This window comes from Takifugu rubripes, chromosome 1 (assembly GCF_901000725.2).
Source record: "Takifugu rubripes chromosome 1, fTakRub1.2, whole genome shotgun sequence".
Lineage (NCBI taxonomy): Eukaryota > Metazoa > Chordata > Actinopteri > Tetraodontiformes > Tetraodontidae > Takifugu > Takifugu rubripes.
Window position 1 is genome coordinate 21,097,562 of NC_042285.1, and position 18,526 is coordinate 21,116,087.

The 18,526-nt window shown below is 43.7% G+C and overlaps 1 protein-coding gene and 1 pseudogene across 1 annotated transcript; both read right to left on the minus strand.

The window, feature by feature from the left end:
- Positions 1-7,033: 7,033 nt before the first annotated feature.
- Positions 7,034-9,461, minus strand: LOC101064740 (mitogen-activated protein kinase kinase kinase kinase 4-like; annotated as a pseudogene).
- A 4,188-nt stretch (positions 9,462-13,649) lies between these two features.
- arsh (arylsulfatase H) lies at positions 13,650-18,494 on the minus strand. The gene is made up of 11 exons (XM_003961996.3): positions 18,386-18,494; positions 17,710-17,865; positions 17,460-17,581; positions 17,267-17,389; positions 16,812-17,014; positions 16,094-16,314; positions 15,662-15,798; positions 15,332-15,469; positions 15,048-15,207; positions 14,850-14,971; positions 13,650-14,450 (listed from the first exon to the last, which is right to left on the minus strand). Exons 1-11 carry the CDS (start codon positions 18,388-18,390, stop codon positions 14,062-14,064), a joined length of 1,776 nt encoding a protein of 591 aa, XP_003962045.2. The 5' UTR covers positions 18,391-18,494; the 3' UTR covers positions 13,650-14,061.
- Positions 18,495-18,526: the final 32 nt, after the last annotated feature.

The following is an 18,526-nucleotide window of genomic DNA, read 5'->3' on the forward strand; positions in this document are numbered from 1 at the left end:
GTAGCCGTACACACAGACACCACAAGAAGAATCGTTCTCCACCTGCCTGTTGCCGGTTGCAAACAGGAAACATACTCTGTTAATCTCCTCTCAAAAGCCTTGAGGTCTTTGGCCTGTTCCAAAGAATTCATGCCTCCTCGTCCAAGACGCCCAATGCTGTCTGTGACGTCACTTCCATATTTCAACTGTGTTTTTAGATGCCATCTCATCTTAACAATTAGGTTTATTACATCCCCAAACAAATAAATAGCCCAAAAAACAATTTACATTATATTACAAAATGTTGTGAATACTGAAAATGATCTTTGTACAAAATGGGGAGGGGAACCAGCTTCAAAAACAAAACTGCAATTTCTCCCATATATATATGAGTTAAAGGCCAAAGAAAGTGCTTTATAGAAGACTGAGTGTTTTAAATCACATTTGGGGAATGAAGACCTGAACTCACCTACATAAAGGTGAATTTATAAACATATAGATGAATACTGCATATTGGATAGATAGATAGATAGATAGATAGATAGATAGATAGATAGATAGATAGATAGATAGATAGATAGATAGATATAATTTCCTATGACAAATAAAAAACAGAATCTTCAAAAAAAAGTAAAAACCAGATTTGTCAGAAAACTTTCAAAAAACCACGTTGCCACTTTTTGTCACTTCATCCTTGTTACGGTATATAAACAATCGCCTGAGAACCTGGACTAATCCCCCCCTAGCAGAGTGCCCCCCCCCCCCGAACCTCCTTGACTCCTGCCTAACATATATCTACCCAAACATCATAGTTATGGGCTTTCCAGCAGAGCGACCTGATTGCTACCTGCTGGGCCTTAAGATGCAGGCCATCGAGGAAGGTTAAATGTATTTAAAGGCAATCAATTATTTAGTTAAATTAATCCAGGATCAGCAACGGGCATATTCCCCATGTCATTGAACGCACCTTCAGGTGAAGAGCACATACTGCCCAGGTGCTTAATTGATTACCCTCCCCCCCCTCCCCAGACTGGCACCAGCGGCCTTCTGTGAAGTATCAAAGAGAAACCCAGCAGTCAGAATCTTTGAACCTGGTTTCATGGGTTCTATTTAAAAATTACCCATTTCTCCCCAAAATACATACATTGTAATTTGTGGCAATTTGGATAGCTACATTTTTTACTATTTTGGTTATCTTTAATTAAAATGGAAGGAGTTTTATCTGTCTTTCTTTAATTTTCTAGTACTTTTATGACATAATGCTAGTTTTTACTGATTTAATAATTTTAATATTATTTTTTTCAAATGGGACACATGTGTATGTACAGTATATATGTCTAAACAAGTGTCAGGGTGTTAACCTATTTAAAAAGCACCCCTTTCTGCCCAACACTTTGACTCAGCTGGCTGTAAATTTATTGTTATCACAATCGGCTGCTTGTTTAGTTTGCTAACGCTTGACAGCTAGCCATCTTGCTTGTGTTTGGGGACTGGAGAATTTAACTCGCAACGCTGTCAGCGCCGAGCGAGCGACGGTCGTCTGGAGTTGCCTTGTCTTTTTTGTTGTGCAGAAGTTATTGTGCAATTCTCTGCTGCACAACACTTAAATGCGTTAGTTTGCTGTGTGTCTGGGGGAAGGAGCTGTAATGCTGTGACAAGACAATCGAGAATCTTAGACTTGCTCAGCTGAATTGCCAAACCATGTGCAGAGCACCAGGCGTGTGTGTCCATCACAGGCCACGTGTACACTGGGGTCACGTCAACCATTCCAGCAAAAATAACAGAATTTTAAAACCACGTTGCCACTTTTTGTCACTTCATCCTTGTTACGATATATAAACAATCGCCCGAGTTTAACGTTTAACCCTTTTGAGGGGGGGTTAACGTAGAGACTAACAAGCCACCAGGGAAGGACCAAAACAGTTTATCAAGATTGTGCTTTATTTCTTAACACACGTGCATACATCAAGAGTGGAGGGAGAGGTGGAACAAACGGGTCTGTGCCAAAACAAAAGTCAAAAAACAGGGCATCTTAAAACATCAAAAACACAATGGTGGCCACAGCCCATAACCTAGTGTAACTAACAATCAAAACCTACGTGCAGCAATGTATGGGGTACCCCGTCCTTACCTCGTCCCACCTGCCCTCCACAAACTCTCCCTGTCCAACACTGAGCGAGAGAGCGAGCCCCCTCAAAAGGGTTAAACGTAACAAGTGGGGTTTTTGATCTTGGTTATTTTATAAACTGATTTATTTATTTTTTTTGCATCCATTTTGTTGACAGCTCAGGCACAGATGAATCTGTGGATCATGTTCCAGATGACCGAGCTGCGTGGCTGATGCAAGTAAAGCAGGAAGATATTTTCCGTTCTATGATTTTATTTTGTCTGACCTAAACGTTTAAATGTTAAACACACTGGGTCACTTTTTAGTTGCCTAGTATCTCCACCAGTTACAAAGCACTGGCAGTGTATTGCTATAAACTCATCAGGGGAATCAAACACTATTAAAAAAAAGTGAAAAAAGTGGGGAAATCCTGTTGTCCACTCAAGAGAAATTTAACATATAACACTGAATTCCAAAGATTTGCTGACTATAGGCTTTCCAGCTTCGAGCGTCTCGAAGGCGTGTACAGAAACAATATAGATGATGTAGTACGGTGGGTTCTTCATTTTATGGCTAATTTTTTTTTGCTGAACACCTCCACTTAATTCTGAGGATTTCCTCTGGGCCTTAAGCTGCAGGCCATCGAGGAAGGTTACAGTATTCCTCAAGTTTTCATGGACACGGCCTACGGCGTGGCGACTCACTGGAAGCTCAGAACAGGGCAGGTGCCCTAACCCTAACCCTAACAACTATCAGACAGCTTATTTCAAGTGCTTCCCTTTTTTCTTCTTGTTCCTTTTAGCTGCGCGTTTCCCGCTTCAGCATCGGAGGAATATAGTCCTACCCAGGGAGCAGGCAGGGGGACAACTAATAGTTTATACAAAGAAAAAAAAAGTGGGTGCGTCTGCCGTCACAGCCCATAGCAATCTATCAGCTAAGCTGGGCCACCTGATAAGCCCACAAGACTCACAAGACTCATCTATGCTGCGCAACATTCACAACACACTTAAGAGCAAAATTCAGAGTAAAGGTACAGTCCAAAACCCAGCTACTGCATCCAGAAGGCCATTCGGGAGGGTCACTGGCTGCAATCTAAAACCATCCTGGTAATTTCGTGATTTCATGAGTGCTTTTCTGGCATCTTCTTTGATTCTATCGATGACCAATTTATGTGAGCCATCACAGTTTCCACATCCACCTCATCACTCTCTTCCGAGTAGTCTGAAGACTCTGAATCATTTCCACCTGATTTCTTAAGCCGTTTCCTTTGGTGTCGTCGTAGTCGTCCATGATCAGTTTCATGATCTTGCTTTTGTTTCTCTCACATTTTTCTGATGTAGTCAGCTAGATTAGACTCATCATTTGTCTCCCAGTAGTTTGTGAATTGAGAAAGCCTGTTCGGCAATGTTCCCTCTAAGCTGCGCACTTGCGCAATCGTGCACTGCTTGCACATACTTAGAAAATCTATGCAGCGCACAAAATAAAATTAAACAGAAACATATTAATTTATATCTAATTTTAGAACGGATATAATCTAGTTACTTAGACCAGTAATATTATTTTCTGTACCATTTCGCAACGTAACTCAATGAGCGACAGGTGTCCAGCCAATAATACGATACAGTTCACTTACGCTACGCAGCCAATCAGCATTGACAGTGTTTGCGTATGTGCCCTGCCTTTACTCGCCGTGCAGGTTAGCTAAAGTACTGCTACAAAAAACTGAGTGATTCAAAGTTCAGCGGACGGTTGGGGCTTGGAGACAGTCTCTGTGTCCATTGGTTCTTCCTTTTCCCTCACTTTCTCTTCTGGGGGCAGCGAGGTATCCATTGGTTCATCAATGCTGTTTTCGTTCTCTTGTCCAGTAGGTGAGCTGGGAACAATGAATGGGGTGTTGGTGAAACTGTTTTGGCTTGGCGCAACAAACTCAATAGAGCTCTGGGACAGACTTTCCTGCACCAATGTTCCCTGTCCTGACAGATAGCAGTCGCAGGCTTTGGCCCGGAGTCAGAGTAGGCTGACCCTCCTGCTCAGGCTTAGAAACGGTGCGGTCTAGTGCAGCGCCTGTTTTGTCAGTTTCAAACAGGTCCTGTTGAGAAGACAGGATCTCACAGTCCCGCTGGTCCTGCTCAGACGTCTGGAGGCACTGAGAGTGTAGCAAAACCTGGACGCTCACCTGCTGAGCAGACTGAACTGGAGAGTCCAAGGAGCTGCTGGAGCTCACCTCTGCCCTAGCTGCTTTGTTGTTCTGACTTCCTGAAGTCCTGGAGTCAGAGTTCTGACCTACTTTGGCATGTTTTTCACAATCTGGAGGAGGGATATTGTCTTCTTGGTCCTGGCAATTTGTCAATTTGAATAAAGACTGTTGCTTCCTTAAAGTTCTGCGCTCGAGTCCTCTGCGTGAGTATTGTCATCTACCTGGACAATGTGTACAAGCATTAGAAAAGTGAAAAGGACAGACAGTCCACTGGACAATAAGGTAAAATTTTAGTCAGATTTGTGCATATTCTAGTGACATTTATATCTTAATCATTAAATGCTGTTACTATGAGATAATTTATGGGCAGGGTTTCCGCTACATGTAATTCATTGTGGTGCACCACCACGCCTTCAGAATGATTTTTTTTTTCAAGATTTAAAACAATTTTAAATAAATAAATATGCACATATGTGTATATACATTCCAGAACATGACCCTCACCCATGCAACAACTGGACCTTACCCAGGCCAAAGTGCTTTAGCAACTGTTAGCGCATCTGGGTTTGTGATTGGAAATAGTTCTATCCATTTTGACAATGCATCTATTATGACCAAACAGTATTTCTTTACTTCACTTTTATTTAATTCTATGAAGTCCATGAGTATAGTTTGGAATGGATATTGGGGAACAGGAAATTTTCCTGTCCTTGCTCTCAGATTTCCTTGTGAATTGTGTCTTGCACGTCAGACATGTTTCTACAAAAAATATTTTGAACAAGAATTGAATCCATAGGTTGTATAGTGCTGCTGCGTATCTGTCCTACCATCCTTCCTGTTGAGACATGTGTTACACCATGGCTCAATATAGCAGCCCATTTATACAGATATTTTGGTAGGATAGGTCATACATAAATGTCTTTTAAGGTTGCTCTGTTTTTAATCCATAGATCTTGTCGAGGATTTTCTTAAGTTAACACAAAGTCAAAATGCTGCTTTTAAGAGGTTAATAAGTCAGTCAGAGTACATGCAACAACAGCATGCAGAGAGATCTCTTCCCAGTGTAACAAACATGTCCCTTTAATAATGCTTAGCGACTACGCCTTTCTCTCAGTACTTTTCCATCTACTTACTTCATCGTCACAAGGTTAGCATGATAAACTGTAGCATTTTGAAGGTTGCTGACTCGCACATCTTCATCATTTTCTAAGGAGTCTTTGTTCTACAACTCGTGATTTGTTCTACAACTCGTGACATCTCGTACACCTGCACAAGCATCATCAAATGAACTCGCTTGACCTTACTGGTTTAAATGATCTATGCTAAACTAAACAACATAAAGCTTTCCCATTGGTGCAGTGTTGTTCGGTATGAATGTTCAACATTGAGTCCCAAACATGGAGCACATTCCTCCTACTCCTGAATTTGACTTCATACCTCTTGAAATAAGTTTTTTGTTTTTCACCACTTTAACAAACCCCATTTTAGGGCACTTTAACTCTCTTCCTATGAGCGAAACGTTGCCAACAAGCGGAAGCTGACTTATATCAGTTCTATGATTTTATTTTGTCTGACCTAAACGGCTGACTTGCCGTTTCTTTCGACGGTCTGGCATGTCGATCTCGTACGTCACAGCTCCCATTTTGCGTGTCACGGTGTAGGCTTCGTGAGAGAACATGCATTCATCATTGTTGACACAGTTCCCTGTGGTGTGGAACAGCTTACAGGGAAATTCACCATGCATGTAGGGGCAGTGGTCAGCTCGGGCACAAAAGCCAGTGATGTAGAACTTGCAGAGCTCTTTCTTCTTAGGCAGATCAACATCATAGCTGAAGTTGCAGTGGTCTCCCCAGGTGCATCTCCCTTCAATGTAGGATTTGCAAATGGCCTTTCCTTGTCTGACCTAAACGTTTAAATGTTAAACACACTGGGTCACTTTTTAGTTGCCTAGTATCTCCACCAGTTACAAAGCACTGGCATTGTATTGCTATAAACTCATCAGGGGAATCAAACACTATTAAAAAAAAAGTGGGGAAATCCTGTTGTCCACTCAAGAGAAATTTAACATATAACACTGAATTCCAAAGAGTTGCTGACTATAGGCTTTCCAGCTTCGAGCTTCCAGCTTGAAATGAATATTCATCAAAATGAATATTTTTGCCTTATCCCCCCCAAAAAACAGTTAAAAAAATAAAATAATATATATATATAAACCCAGAAAGGTTTCCCTGAACGGCTCTTCGGGATGACGCGGGGCTCCGGACTGAACCGCGCCGGAGCAGCCAATGCCAGACTCCCGCTCAGCTATTAGCTACCTTCTCCATGCCAGCGTAGTTCCATGTGTAGACTTTCTCGCTTTCTTTCCATTCATTGTTCTAAATATTCTGCCATTTAAATTTAGTGGAATCAGAGGCATTTCAGCGGCGGCTGGAAGCCATAGGCGCACTGGAAGGGAGAAAGTCCAGTGGCGGAGCTGGTTAGGGTGTTGTGGGCATCATGTAGGACTGTCGGGGCAGGAGAGGCAAGGATGGGAGAGACATGGACACTCCCTTGGCGAGACTTAATCTGAAAACATCGTCTGGCAGATTAGGGTGAAGGTTGCAAGGCCCCTGGGGTGGAGGGTTTCCCTCGGGTGGGAATCTGCTTTGGGTGCTGTGGCTGTGGACGTCACCTGAGTCCTTTTTGCTGCCCTTGCTTCCATCTCTATTCTTCTTCAGCACTGCCTTGAACATGGCAAGATGGTTGGAATGGTCCATTCATTCTCCTTGTCTCCAAGATCTCCCAGCCACAACTTCTCCTCCGATTGTTCCAGATATTCCTCAGCCCAGCGTCCAGGATCTGCAGCCTCGGCGATAAATTCTCGTGTCCAGTCTGCATCTGCTGCATCCGTGAGGGAGGCGACTCCTGGAGCGGACGTAGACTCGGGACCCGAGAGAAACTCTGCAGCCCAGTCCCCCAAGAGCGCCAGCGCCGCCACATCTGGCGCTCTCTGTGGAGCTTGTCTGTAGCTTTGCTGGTCAATTTGCTGCATTTCCTCCAACAGCTGACCCATGTCGAAGGTGTGCGCCGGTCGTGGCGGCGCCTGGAGGAACTCATTCACCAACTCTTCTTCTGTTGCAATTTCAATTGCTGTGGGAGGAATTGTGGGAGTTGAATGGTGGCGCCATGCTCCCCCTTCCTTGGTCATGTGAGTGGTCAACTTCATGAGGGGATTGGCTCCCCCACATTCTGCCTCCACCAACTCCTGCATTGCCATGGCAACACAAGGACAAGGCGACTTCAGAACAGATCAGAATACCGCCGACAGCTGCTGCTGGAGCCGAACCGACAGTCCTCTTCCCCGGTCTGTCCGTGTATCTACACCCTCGTCCGATCGAAACTGCTGCGGTGTCCAACCTCTCCGTTGCCATCAGACCACAGCTGCCTTATACTGGACAATACAAATAGATAAGCAGCTTGATTGGTGCCGCCATCTCATCCTCACTATTATAATAATCAATCGGTTCCTTTCTTCACAATGTCAGTTCCATCTGCATGCTTTTAATACACCCTTGACACAAAGTGTTCAATGGTTGACAAGCACCAGCGGATGAGGGTTACTGGATGTTTGGTCGAGGTTTGAGAATAAGTTTCCCCGTATCATCACAGGACATGTTGTATTCTGCTAAAACTGTCCGACAGCGGGCAGCAATAATTGATGGTGCCACAACTCGTTTGTGTATCCCAGCAAAGAAGAGGGCTATAAGAGTCCTCTGTTGCTCTTCAATTCGACGACGCTGTTCCTTCTGCTCTTCGATTCGTTTCTGTCTATCGTGCAAAAGTTGCCTCTTGTGTTCCTCGGGGTCTCGACGTTGAGCAGCAAGCTGGGCCTGCTGCCTCTTGTGGGCCTCGGAGCGCTCTTTGTTCTCCTGCTGAAGACGCTGGAAGTCCCTCCTCAGTGTGGACTCACCAGGTACATTAAGGATTGAGCTTGACTCTCTGTCATCTCCACGCTTTTTCTCCTCTTCATCACTGCCACTGTATTCATACTCTGTTTCATCTTTTTCTCCCCGTTTCTTGCGGGTACGATCAATGTGATCTTTGAGTTGGATGCAGACCTGCCGCTCTGTGGGCTGGTCTTGTATAAATGAATGTTTGAGCAGCTGCTCTGTAGATGGACGGCTGGGATACGTCTTCACAAGGCATCCTTCTATGAAGTCTATGAACTTCTTGGACCATTTTTTGGACTTCAGTTTCGGTGGGGGATTCCTGGGAATCAGGAAGAGGGCCCTCATAGGGTGCATGCCACACAAGGGAGGAGCTCCCTCTGCCATCTCGATGGCCGTGATCCCCAAAGACCAGATATCGCTCCTGTAGTCATAGGTGGAATCAGGATTCTCGTCACAGGCGATAACTTCAGGAGCCATCCAATACGGCGTGCCGATGAAAGTGTTTCTACGTCCAACAGTCTAACCCTAACCCTGTCCAACTGAGCGCTCACTCCAAAATCAACAAGTTTGACTTCAGCGTTCTCCGTCAGCAGCACATTCTGCCCTTTGATATCTCTGTGAATGACTTTATGGGCATGGAGGTGGGAAAGGCCCCTCAGAATTTCTCTGCAGATGTACGCAATCCAGTCCTCCTTAAGAGAGCTGCCCTTGGTGTTTTTCACAAGGTCGGTCACTGATCCTGCGCCACAAAACTCCATCACCAGCCAAAGCTGGTCGTCATGTCCTGGGGGACTCTTCTTGACAAAGGCACCGTAGTAAGTTGCGATGGTGACTGTACTTTTTCAGCATATTGATTTCAGCTTAGGCTTCAGGGTCTATTAACCAGTTCCAGGCCCCAGTAGCCGTACACACAGACACCACAAGAAGAATCATTCTCCACCTGCCTGTTGCCGGTTGCAAACAGGAAACATACTCTGTTAATCTCCTCTCAAAAGCCTTGAGGTCTTTGGCCTGTTCCAAAGAATTCATGCCTCCTCGTCCAAGAAGCCCAATGCTGTCTGTGACGTCACTTCCATATTTCAACTGTGTTTTTAGATGCCATCTCATCTTAACAATTAGGTTTATTACATCCCCAAACAAATAAATAGCCCAAAAAACAATTTACATTATATTACAAAATGTTGTGAATACTGAAAATGATCTTTGTACAAAATGGGGAGGGGAACCAGCTTCAAAAACAAAACTGCAATTTCTCCCATGAATCATGTTTTCTTTAATCATCACTGATGATTCAGTACTGCTATATATATATATATATATATCATACCTCTTGAAATAAGCCTTTTTCACCACTTTAACAAACCCCATTTTAGGGCACTTTAACTCTCTTCCTATGAGCGAAACGTTGCCAACAAGCGGAAGGTGACTTGGCAAATTTGGCACAGCCGCCGGGCTGGCCCTTTCTGGACATTGTTTGCAATGGAATGACCACAGTTGGGAGAAGTCAAGCACAAAGAGGGCTGTGAAACCATGGTTTAGTCTACAGAATATCCAGTTTTGCTTCATTTGGCCCCAGATGCTTTTAAGATGAAACTTCAAATTCTATAACTTGTTAGTGCCTGAGAGATGGGCTGAGCCTCAGCTGTACACAGTGGCTAAGGGCAAAGGTCAGGGTGTTCACCTATTTTTTTTTCTCCCGACAAATGAGCTGCTGAAAGTATCTTTATATGTATAGCATGTATAGTATCTTTATCAATGGTGTCCCAGTAAACATCCTGCCAGATTTCAGCACCCTCAGAAGTTCCAAAGGCTAAAGGATGGCAAAAATGTGAATGTGAGGCCTTCAGGTCAGCTAGGAATTATTTTTTCTGATTTCTTCTCATATTTTATCTAGACAGATTAAAATGACAGGTTTATCATAAGGAGGTGCTGGACTAAGATCTATATATCTATATAGGGAGAGATCTATACAGAGATACGTATATATAGAGAGATCTATATATGTATATATATCTATATATAGAGAGACGGAGACAGAGAGAGAGATCTATATATCTATATATATAGAGAGAGAGACGGAGACAGAGAGAGAGAGATCTATATATATCTATATAGAGAGAGACGGAGACAGATCTATATATAAATATATAGAGACAGAGAGAGAGATCTATATATCTTTATATATATATAGAGAGAGAGAGAGACTATATATATCAACTGTGTTTTTAGATTCCATCTCATCATAAAAATTAGGTTTATTACATCCCCAATTAAATAGCCCAAAAAATGTTTTACATTGTACAAAATGGGGAGGGGAACCAGCTTCAAAAACAAAACTGCAAATTCTCCCATGAATCATGTTTTCTTTAATCATCACTGATGATTCAGTACTGCTGAGTTAAAGGCCAAAGAAAGTGCTTCATAGAAGACTGAGTGTAAATCACATTTGGGGAATGAAGACCTGAACTCACCTACATGATAAAGGTGAATTTAAAAACATATAGATGAATACTGCATATTGGAGAGATCTCTCTCTCTCTCTCATATATATATATATATATATATATATATATATATATATATATATATATATATATATATATATATATTCAATTTCCCATATATATATATATATATATATATATATATATATATATATATATAAATGAGAGAGAGAGAGAGATATATAACGATATAATTTCCTATGACAAATGAAAAACAGAATCTTCAAAAAAAAAGTCAAAACCAGATTTGTCAGTAAAGTACTAAAGACTAAATTTGTTCATTGTTAGTTTCTACAGGCTGTAGAATTTGAGCAACTTCCTGTTTAACAGACTGCGCATCAGAATCACATGACATGATCATGTGATTTCAGTGACCAATCAAAAAAAGATCCTGTCTCAGCCAATCACAAAATTGGTCGTCTGCAAAAAAAGATTTCGATTGCAGTACTGGAGTGTGTTCAATTGGGGGCACTCAAGAAGATTGCTGAGAAAACACAATTCAGGTTTTAATATTGCAATGAGGGCAATTTCTGTAACTTATACAGATCAGTCACTAGGGGCACTGGAATGCTTTTACAGGGTTTTCTTTGTGAGGACCATAGAAAATGCCCTCACAAGTAAAAATGTCCTCACACGTAAGGTCGTTTGTCAATGTGTTGTCCTCACAAATTTAGTAATACAAGAACACACACCCACACACACACACACACACACACACACACACACACACACACAAATAAGGACCTAAAGGGTCATTCATTCACAAATCTGACAGACTCTCAGTGCAGATCTCAGTGTTATTACTGCCTTGTCCACTAAATCGCCTGCATTTGTAAGACAACCTTAACCAAGAATAAAAGATTAATTTGATTATTTGGTGAACCTCCCGAGTTACATCTATACCAACGATAACATCAGCTCACCAGTACCAAACAGTTTAGAGCCCTTTAAAGAATTACGCAAGCGGTGTAGATCAACTCCCTCACTGCTGTGTTGGCCGGTTGCTCCTGTTTACAACCAGGAGAATAACCAGATCAACACTGAATGCTGTGTTTGTCTTGGTGGGGTTGGGGGACCACTGAAGAACTGTCCACCAACAGAATCCTTCCTGCAATAAGTTTATTTGTTTCCTGCTTTAGAAGCAGTGGGCATTTGAACCCAGTGCAGATCAAGTTGGCTTTTATTTGGAGGGAGTCCAAAAAAAAGCTAATAAGGGACAAAGAGTGCAGATCAGCCTGGATTAAGATGGTCTATGATGGTTCTACTGCAGCTGCTCTCCAGCTGTTGTACAACTATGAATTAATCTATTCGAGACAAAAAGCAACAGAAACCAGCTCTGCTTCATTATATTGGACTGCTTGATGTCCCATCGTGCAGCTAATGATAACAAGAGTGTTTTAGTTTGTCTGCCAGAGGCCACCTTGTTTCCTGCTGGTTCCAGTGTGGTCAGAATAATTAGATCTTTAGAGAAGAATGTCCAGTGCAGGGCAAAGCTTGTGGTATCACCTGAGAAGACTTGGGGGCTCTAACTGCTGCTAAAGACGCCCAACAGAGTAGCAAATTAACAAAACGTGGGGGAAAAGTAAAAGGGCCTGAAAAGTTTCTGTAAATGTTGCCACAGTCCGGTGAGACAATAATTGGCTTCCGGTGAAACGAGCTGCTTAAACGCTTAAACATTCTCCGTTTGGAGCGTCCAAAGTACAAAAAGCAGCAAATTAAAACAAAGACGCTGGGGGAGCTCCTCGCTGGCTACATGCTCGATAGAGAAAAACCTATTTCCAGCATGTTTAATCCGCCAAGAAGCATCATCTTAGGGTGTGTTTATGTGTGTCAGAGGGAGGGCTGTAAAAATGGTTTATGGCAGCTCCTGAAACACTGACCTTTACAGAAAACCACCGATACAGAAAACCGACTCTTAAAAAAAAAAAGATCTACTGCGTGCACAGGCATTGGGCGCGCAAGCTCCCTGTTCACAGGCAGCAACAACGTATCCCAGCATTCATCATTAACTTTGATGTGCAGCCAAATGTCATTATGTATGGCTGACTGCTTGATTTAGTGTTGGAGATATAATGGAGTGGCTACTGTAATGAACTTGCTGAGTGTTTGATGTACGAGTCTCTGCTGGAGGGAGAGAAGTAAATACAACAGCGATGGCGACGATTACAGCGCCGGTGATGGCCGTGATGAAAATTCCCCCTGCTCGCCGGAGATGTGGGAGCGAGTTTCTGAAGGGAGAACCGAGGAGTAGATTAAGGGAGCGTTTTGTGGAGGAGAGGAGGGAGCGGGGAGAAGGAAGAACCCGAGAGCAATTACAGTCGGAGCTAAAACTTTGATGTTTTGACAGGCAGCCACTGCTGGAGGGGAGACAGCCCGAGTGGTGATGGTGACGATAATAAATGATGATGACACCGCTGATGGAGGAGCGCGCCGGCTCTTTTATTACCCAGGATCTGTGAACGGGCAACCTGCCTCAGCACACCCTCGCAAAGGCGACTTTTCTGTCACTTTTGGGTTTAATTAGAGAGAGGTGTGAAGGTTAGGGGCTGTGGGGGTTAAGAAGCTTTTATAAAAAGGAAATTGATATATTTGTGTGTCTGCATCCTAATGTTTGCCACGCTGAAAAATAAAAATAAATTCCACCGTGACTGACCCACAAATGAAGAGTAGATAAATAAATATCATGGAAAGACAGACCGACTCTGCCCTCTAAAGGCAAACACTCAAACTACCCCTGACTTCTGAATTCCGTATCTATTTTTAAATCCTATTATGGTGTGAATTCCCCGGAGTAACCCCGGCGAAGTGAGAGAGTCATACTGTGCGTAATAAAGAGCCTGATCACCTCAATCTCACCCTAAATAGAAGCGGAGTGAGTGAGGCATAAAGAAGCATTAAGGAAGGGGGGAATTCAAATGATGCATTCAACTAGATGGAAGTGTAGTTACGTTTTTATGCTTCTGGGCTGAAAATGGAGTTCTGGATTTAGCATCCTCTTACACATTTAACTGCACGCTCATCTTTGGAACATAACACACAATATGGGAGCTTTTGGTACGTATAGTAGTTAAACTACCTGGATCTTGCCTCAAGCTGCGTTTTATTCTTACATGTCTGCTCTACTTCTCTTTCCTCACCACACTTCTCCTCCACTTCCCAGCTGTCCATCAGCAGGAGGACCCTTCTCATGAGCCTGGTCCAGGTTTCTTCCTGTTTAAAGGGAGGTTTTCCTTCGACTGTTGGCTGCTCAACCGTGTTCAGATTAGATGTAATTAAATGGTTTTAGAATTGGTCAGCTGCTCGTTCCATGCAAGATGGTTCCATGGTAAGACTTTATTTTTATTTTTATACTGAATGCGAGGGGTCCTCTTTGCAGCCACAGAAGGGAAAAGTCCCACAGCATGGCTGGAGCCAGGGTTTCCACAGAATCTTTTCCCACGTCATTTGGTTTGAAACCCCGGTGGCATCATGAGGTGGCTGCCTGATTGCGAGGGTGTTTCGATGCCGTTCCACAGCTTTGGCCGTCTGCGCGAGGATCTCAGAGTATCGCGGCTCGGTCTCGGGGGACAGTGGGCGGGACTCAGAGGGATCCTGGAAAAGGTCAAAGACCAGAGGCGGGTCGTGGTGGGTCACGTGCTTCCCGAAGCACTGGCAGACGTGGGTGTGGTAGCATCCACCGGCACCAGGTGGGGAAAAGTTAGGAGTGAAAAAGTGCACCTTAAAGACAGAGTCACCTGGACAGAAACACACGGGGGCGGATCAGGATTTAGGGGGAACTGGAGAGCATAAGGGTCAAAGCCAGCCTTCATTAGATTTCTAGGTTACAGCCATACCTTCTCCAAGGATGTCAAAGGATTTGTCATATTTATTAAAGGGTTTACGGTGGCTTACACTCACACACACTGCAAATGTAAATGTAAAACTATAACTTAGAGGACACTTATTGCATTTAAATTTATGAGCTCCTCCTAAATTTCCAGTCTTTAAAACCAGTAACAAATATCAAACCTAGAAGCACACACAAAGTGGGAACTTGTGGTAACGTTTAGATCACAGCAGGCCAAATGATAATAATAATAATAAATCAATATTATTGTGATAAATGTGATATAAATGTGTGGGTGTGAACTTACTTCCAGGCGGATGCCAGCGTACAGCATTCAGGTAGATTCCACAGTAATGGAACATGAATTCATGCTCTGATCTCTCAATCTTCCCCTCCAAGAGTGGCATCAGGTCAAAGCCATCTAAATGTCTGCAGCAAAGAAAAGTGAAAAAAAAGAAAGAAAATGTGTGTGTGTCTAATATGAATGAACCATAACTGACTTTACCTGTCAGGCTGGGTGTCTCCAGCCAGATATTTCAGTGTTGGATAGAGGTCCATGAGACTGGTGGGCTCGTGCACTACTCTTCCAGGCGCAAGTCTGCCAGGCCAGCGGAAAATAGCAGGCACCCTGATCCCACCTTCCCACCCCCCCATCGCTTTTCCACCTATGTGAGAAACACTTTGAAAGGATTTGTATCGCTGACCTGAGACAAGGGTTTTATTTTTCCCCAGCCCAGATCACCCACTGAAAACACTGTTTAAGGGCTGTGAGCAGATGATGAGGCCTACCTCTATAGATGCTGTTCCAGCCCCCTTGCTGGCCTACTCGGGAATTAGAGTCCTCGAGGTGTCCACCGTGGTCCGACGTGAAGTACATCAAAGTGTTGTTGGCGAGACCGAGCGAGTCCACCATCTCTGTCATTTTCCCTGGGATCAGAGGGACTGGTGAGAGCTGGACCTGAACGTGGGTCATTGTTATAATGTGAAGGTCTCAGTTCTTTAAGAACACATTATAAAATTAGACTAGGACCTGGAGCGGTTCAAACCCTTAATGGTCTCATGAGAAATAATCTGCCGGTTTTACACCTCCCTGCTAATAGTCAAGCAGAGTTAGCTCACCAATCATCCAGTCCACCTCTTCAATGTTGTCGCCGTAGAGACCGTGGAGACTTTTGCCACTGAAGGCGGGATTTCTGAAGAGCGGCGTGTGGATGTGAGCCATTGAAAAGAAGAGGAGGAACGGACGATCAACGTTCCTGCCGCAGAAAAGGGAAAAATAGGGACAGAAAAATGTGCAGCTTTCAGCTGATGAGTCAGGTAAGGTCTTTGCTCACAGTGACAGAGTTTTACACGTTTCGCTCTTCTCCCTAAAATGCTTTGATTCCTTTATCTCCTGGCATGTTGATGACAATGTTTTCTGTTTGTAGGACACATCAAGTGTCTTTCTCAACAAAGACTATTTACTTTTAGGTTCAGCAGCCTAACTCAAACAGGATGTGGCTGTTGGAGTAGATGAAACTCTGCTTTTTATATTTCAATAAACATTTTTACCTTTTAATAAACTGTTGGGCTTCCGTCAGCAGTCTCCGGGGCAGCGTCTCCACCACCATCGGCTGCTCGACCACCTCCTGGTTTCTCATGAGGATGCAGTTCCAGGTCGGGATGAATTTAAAAGGCGTCAACCACAGAACGGTTGCCAGGATACTGATAAAAAAAAGCACCACCAGCAACCGCAGGCTGATATCAAGGAGGCCGCACCGGCGGACTAACGCCTGAAAATGAGAAAGGTGTTATATGAGAAAGTAGACGTTCTCATTTTAAAACGTTAAAGAATTTTCTATGTCTTCTTAACCATGAAGACAGCACACAGAACAATAACGGACAGTTCAGTTCAAGAAAAAGAGTTAAAACTGTAAACTGAACAACCAAACCACCAGTAACATTTGATGGTTGCATCAGTCTTCATCTGAAAATGTCTAAAACTTAAAGCTCCCGACGGATGAAAACAGGAAAAACTTGTATCAGGATGAAGGAAGAGAAACAAGGAGAGAAATCCAATGTCACATGTCAAACAAGATGGAGGATACAAGATCAAGATCAGGATATACACACGTATGAATGGCAATAGAAGGGAGCTCTGACAGATCCAGAAGATGGGTTCTGGTTTGTATGGATCAACATACTCTGCTCACGCTAACACGAACGCCACAAAGCCAACTCAACCTGCCAACCTGTAAAAAGAGGCCTGGAAAACAACGATGAGCCGTACCAGTGTTGCCAGTCCGATGCCCAGAAAAATGGTGAAGCTTCGGAGCGTTTTCTGCAGGTCTGCCAGGATGTCGCTGCCCTCCCCAGGCACACAGTCGTTGAACAGGGTGAAGGGGAGGCCATAGAAGTAGCTGAAGCCGTGCTGGTTTGGGTGGTGGCAGTGGTCCCCTCTGCGCTCACAGTTCACTCCCAAGTGCCACTTACCTGCAGAGAAGAGGGAGCACAAATCTTTGATTCAGTCTGTTCTCATAGAACAGATCAGCTCTTTATGTCCATCTGGATGAGGTCAGAGCTATTACATGTCAAACAGTTGAATAAATACAACTGTACTGTCAAATTGGACCTCTGTGACCCTTGAGTTTACACAGAAGCTCTGGGAAGACTGTTGGTTTTGGGAGAAACTGCAAACTTTCACTACTGAGAGGCTGATGAACGAATGTTTCGATGCTTCCTCACCCACTAGGCCAGTGGTGTACCCTTGCTGCTGCAGCCTCTTAGCGAAGGTGGTCTCGCTAGGAGGCAGTCCTCCTGAACCGCCCAGGAAGAGGAGCACCTGCACACGTCCCGTGCTGCCCATCCCTGATCCACAGAGAAGTACTTCAGCAAGAATCAACAGACAAGGGACTGACGCAGCGGCTAGTAGTCTGACCGGAACGGATCGCGTAGCGTCCGGTCATGAAAGCGGCGCGGCTTGGCGTGCAGAGGGGAGCAGCAGCAATGTGTTGAGTCAACTTTACACCCTCAGCCGCAAGTCTGTCGATATTGGGCGTCCTGCAGGAAAACCAAACTTATAAAATGATGAAAGCGACAGAAATGCTGCAGTTACACATCCATGACACAATAGAAGGTTTGAATGAAGTCAGTGGAGCTGGAAAGGAAGCACATTCACTAGGACTGGCCTGATAGTGTTGTTGCCGTAGCAACCCACATCACCGATGCCCAGGTCGTCCACCATCATCAGCACAAAGTTGGGCCTTCGGACGGACGCGTCCTCACTGCCATCACCCCCCACCAGCAGCAGCAGACAGGCAACATGGTGCACGCGCACAAAGGACCTTGAAGGAAAATATAGCAATAATCAATCAATCAATCAATCAATCAATCAATCAAAGCTTAGATGCTTAGATTAATTTAAATAGAGGCATAGAATTGAGCTGCCAGGAGTGGAACACGTTTTATTTGTGATTAAAGTGATTTGTTTCAAGCAAAAATATTTAGTTCTAGTTCATCTTTAACGTATTGTGTGACGTGTGCTTGTCTCCATACTTCTGGTCCTTGCAGAAGGGTTGGTGGCATGAAATAAAACGATAACTTTTTTATTATAAATATAGTATATATATAATATAGAAAATCAATGTGTATACAAATGAGACGTCGGGGAGCATCTTTACTTTTTAAGTATGCATTTTAGTATGCAAGTTTATAACCATGTAAATAGAAAATGGACATTGTCTCTGAGCGTATTCTGCAGAACTTTGAAAACGAAACGGTGAAACCGGAAGTTTGATACAGCCGCCATGGAGAACCTCGAATTGAGCAACAACACAGACAGTGAAAAGGTTTAAGAGGACTCACCTCATGAACAGTCAGTGTGTGCATAATAGTGTGACTGTTCTATAACTTCTTGTGCCGTCAAGGTCCACCCCTGAAGCATCTGAGGTTCCGCATCTGTTTAATGTGTGGAGTAAAGGCGCACAGAGAAAATACTGCAACCGC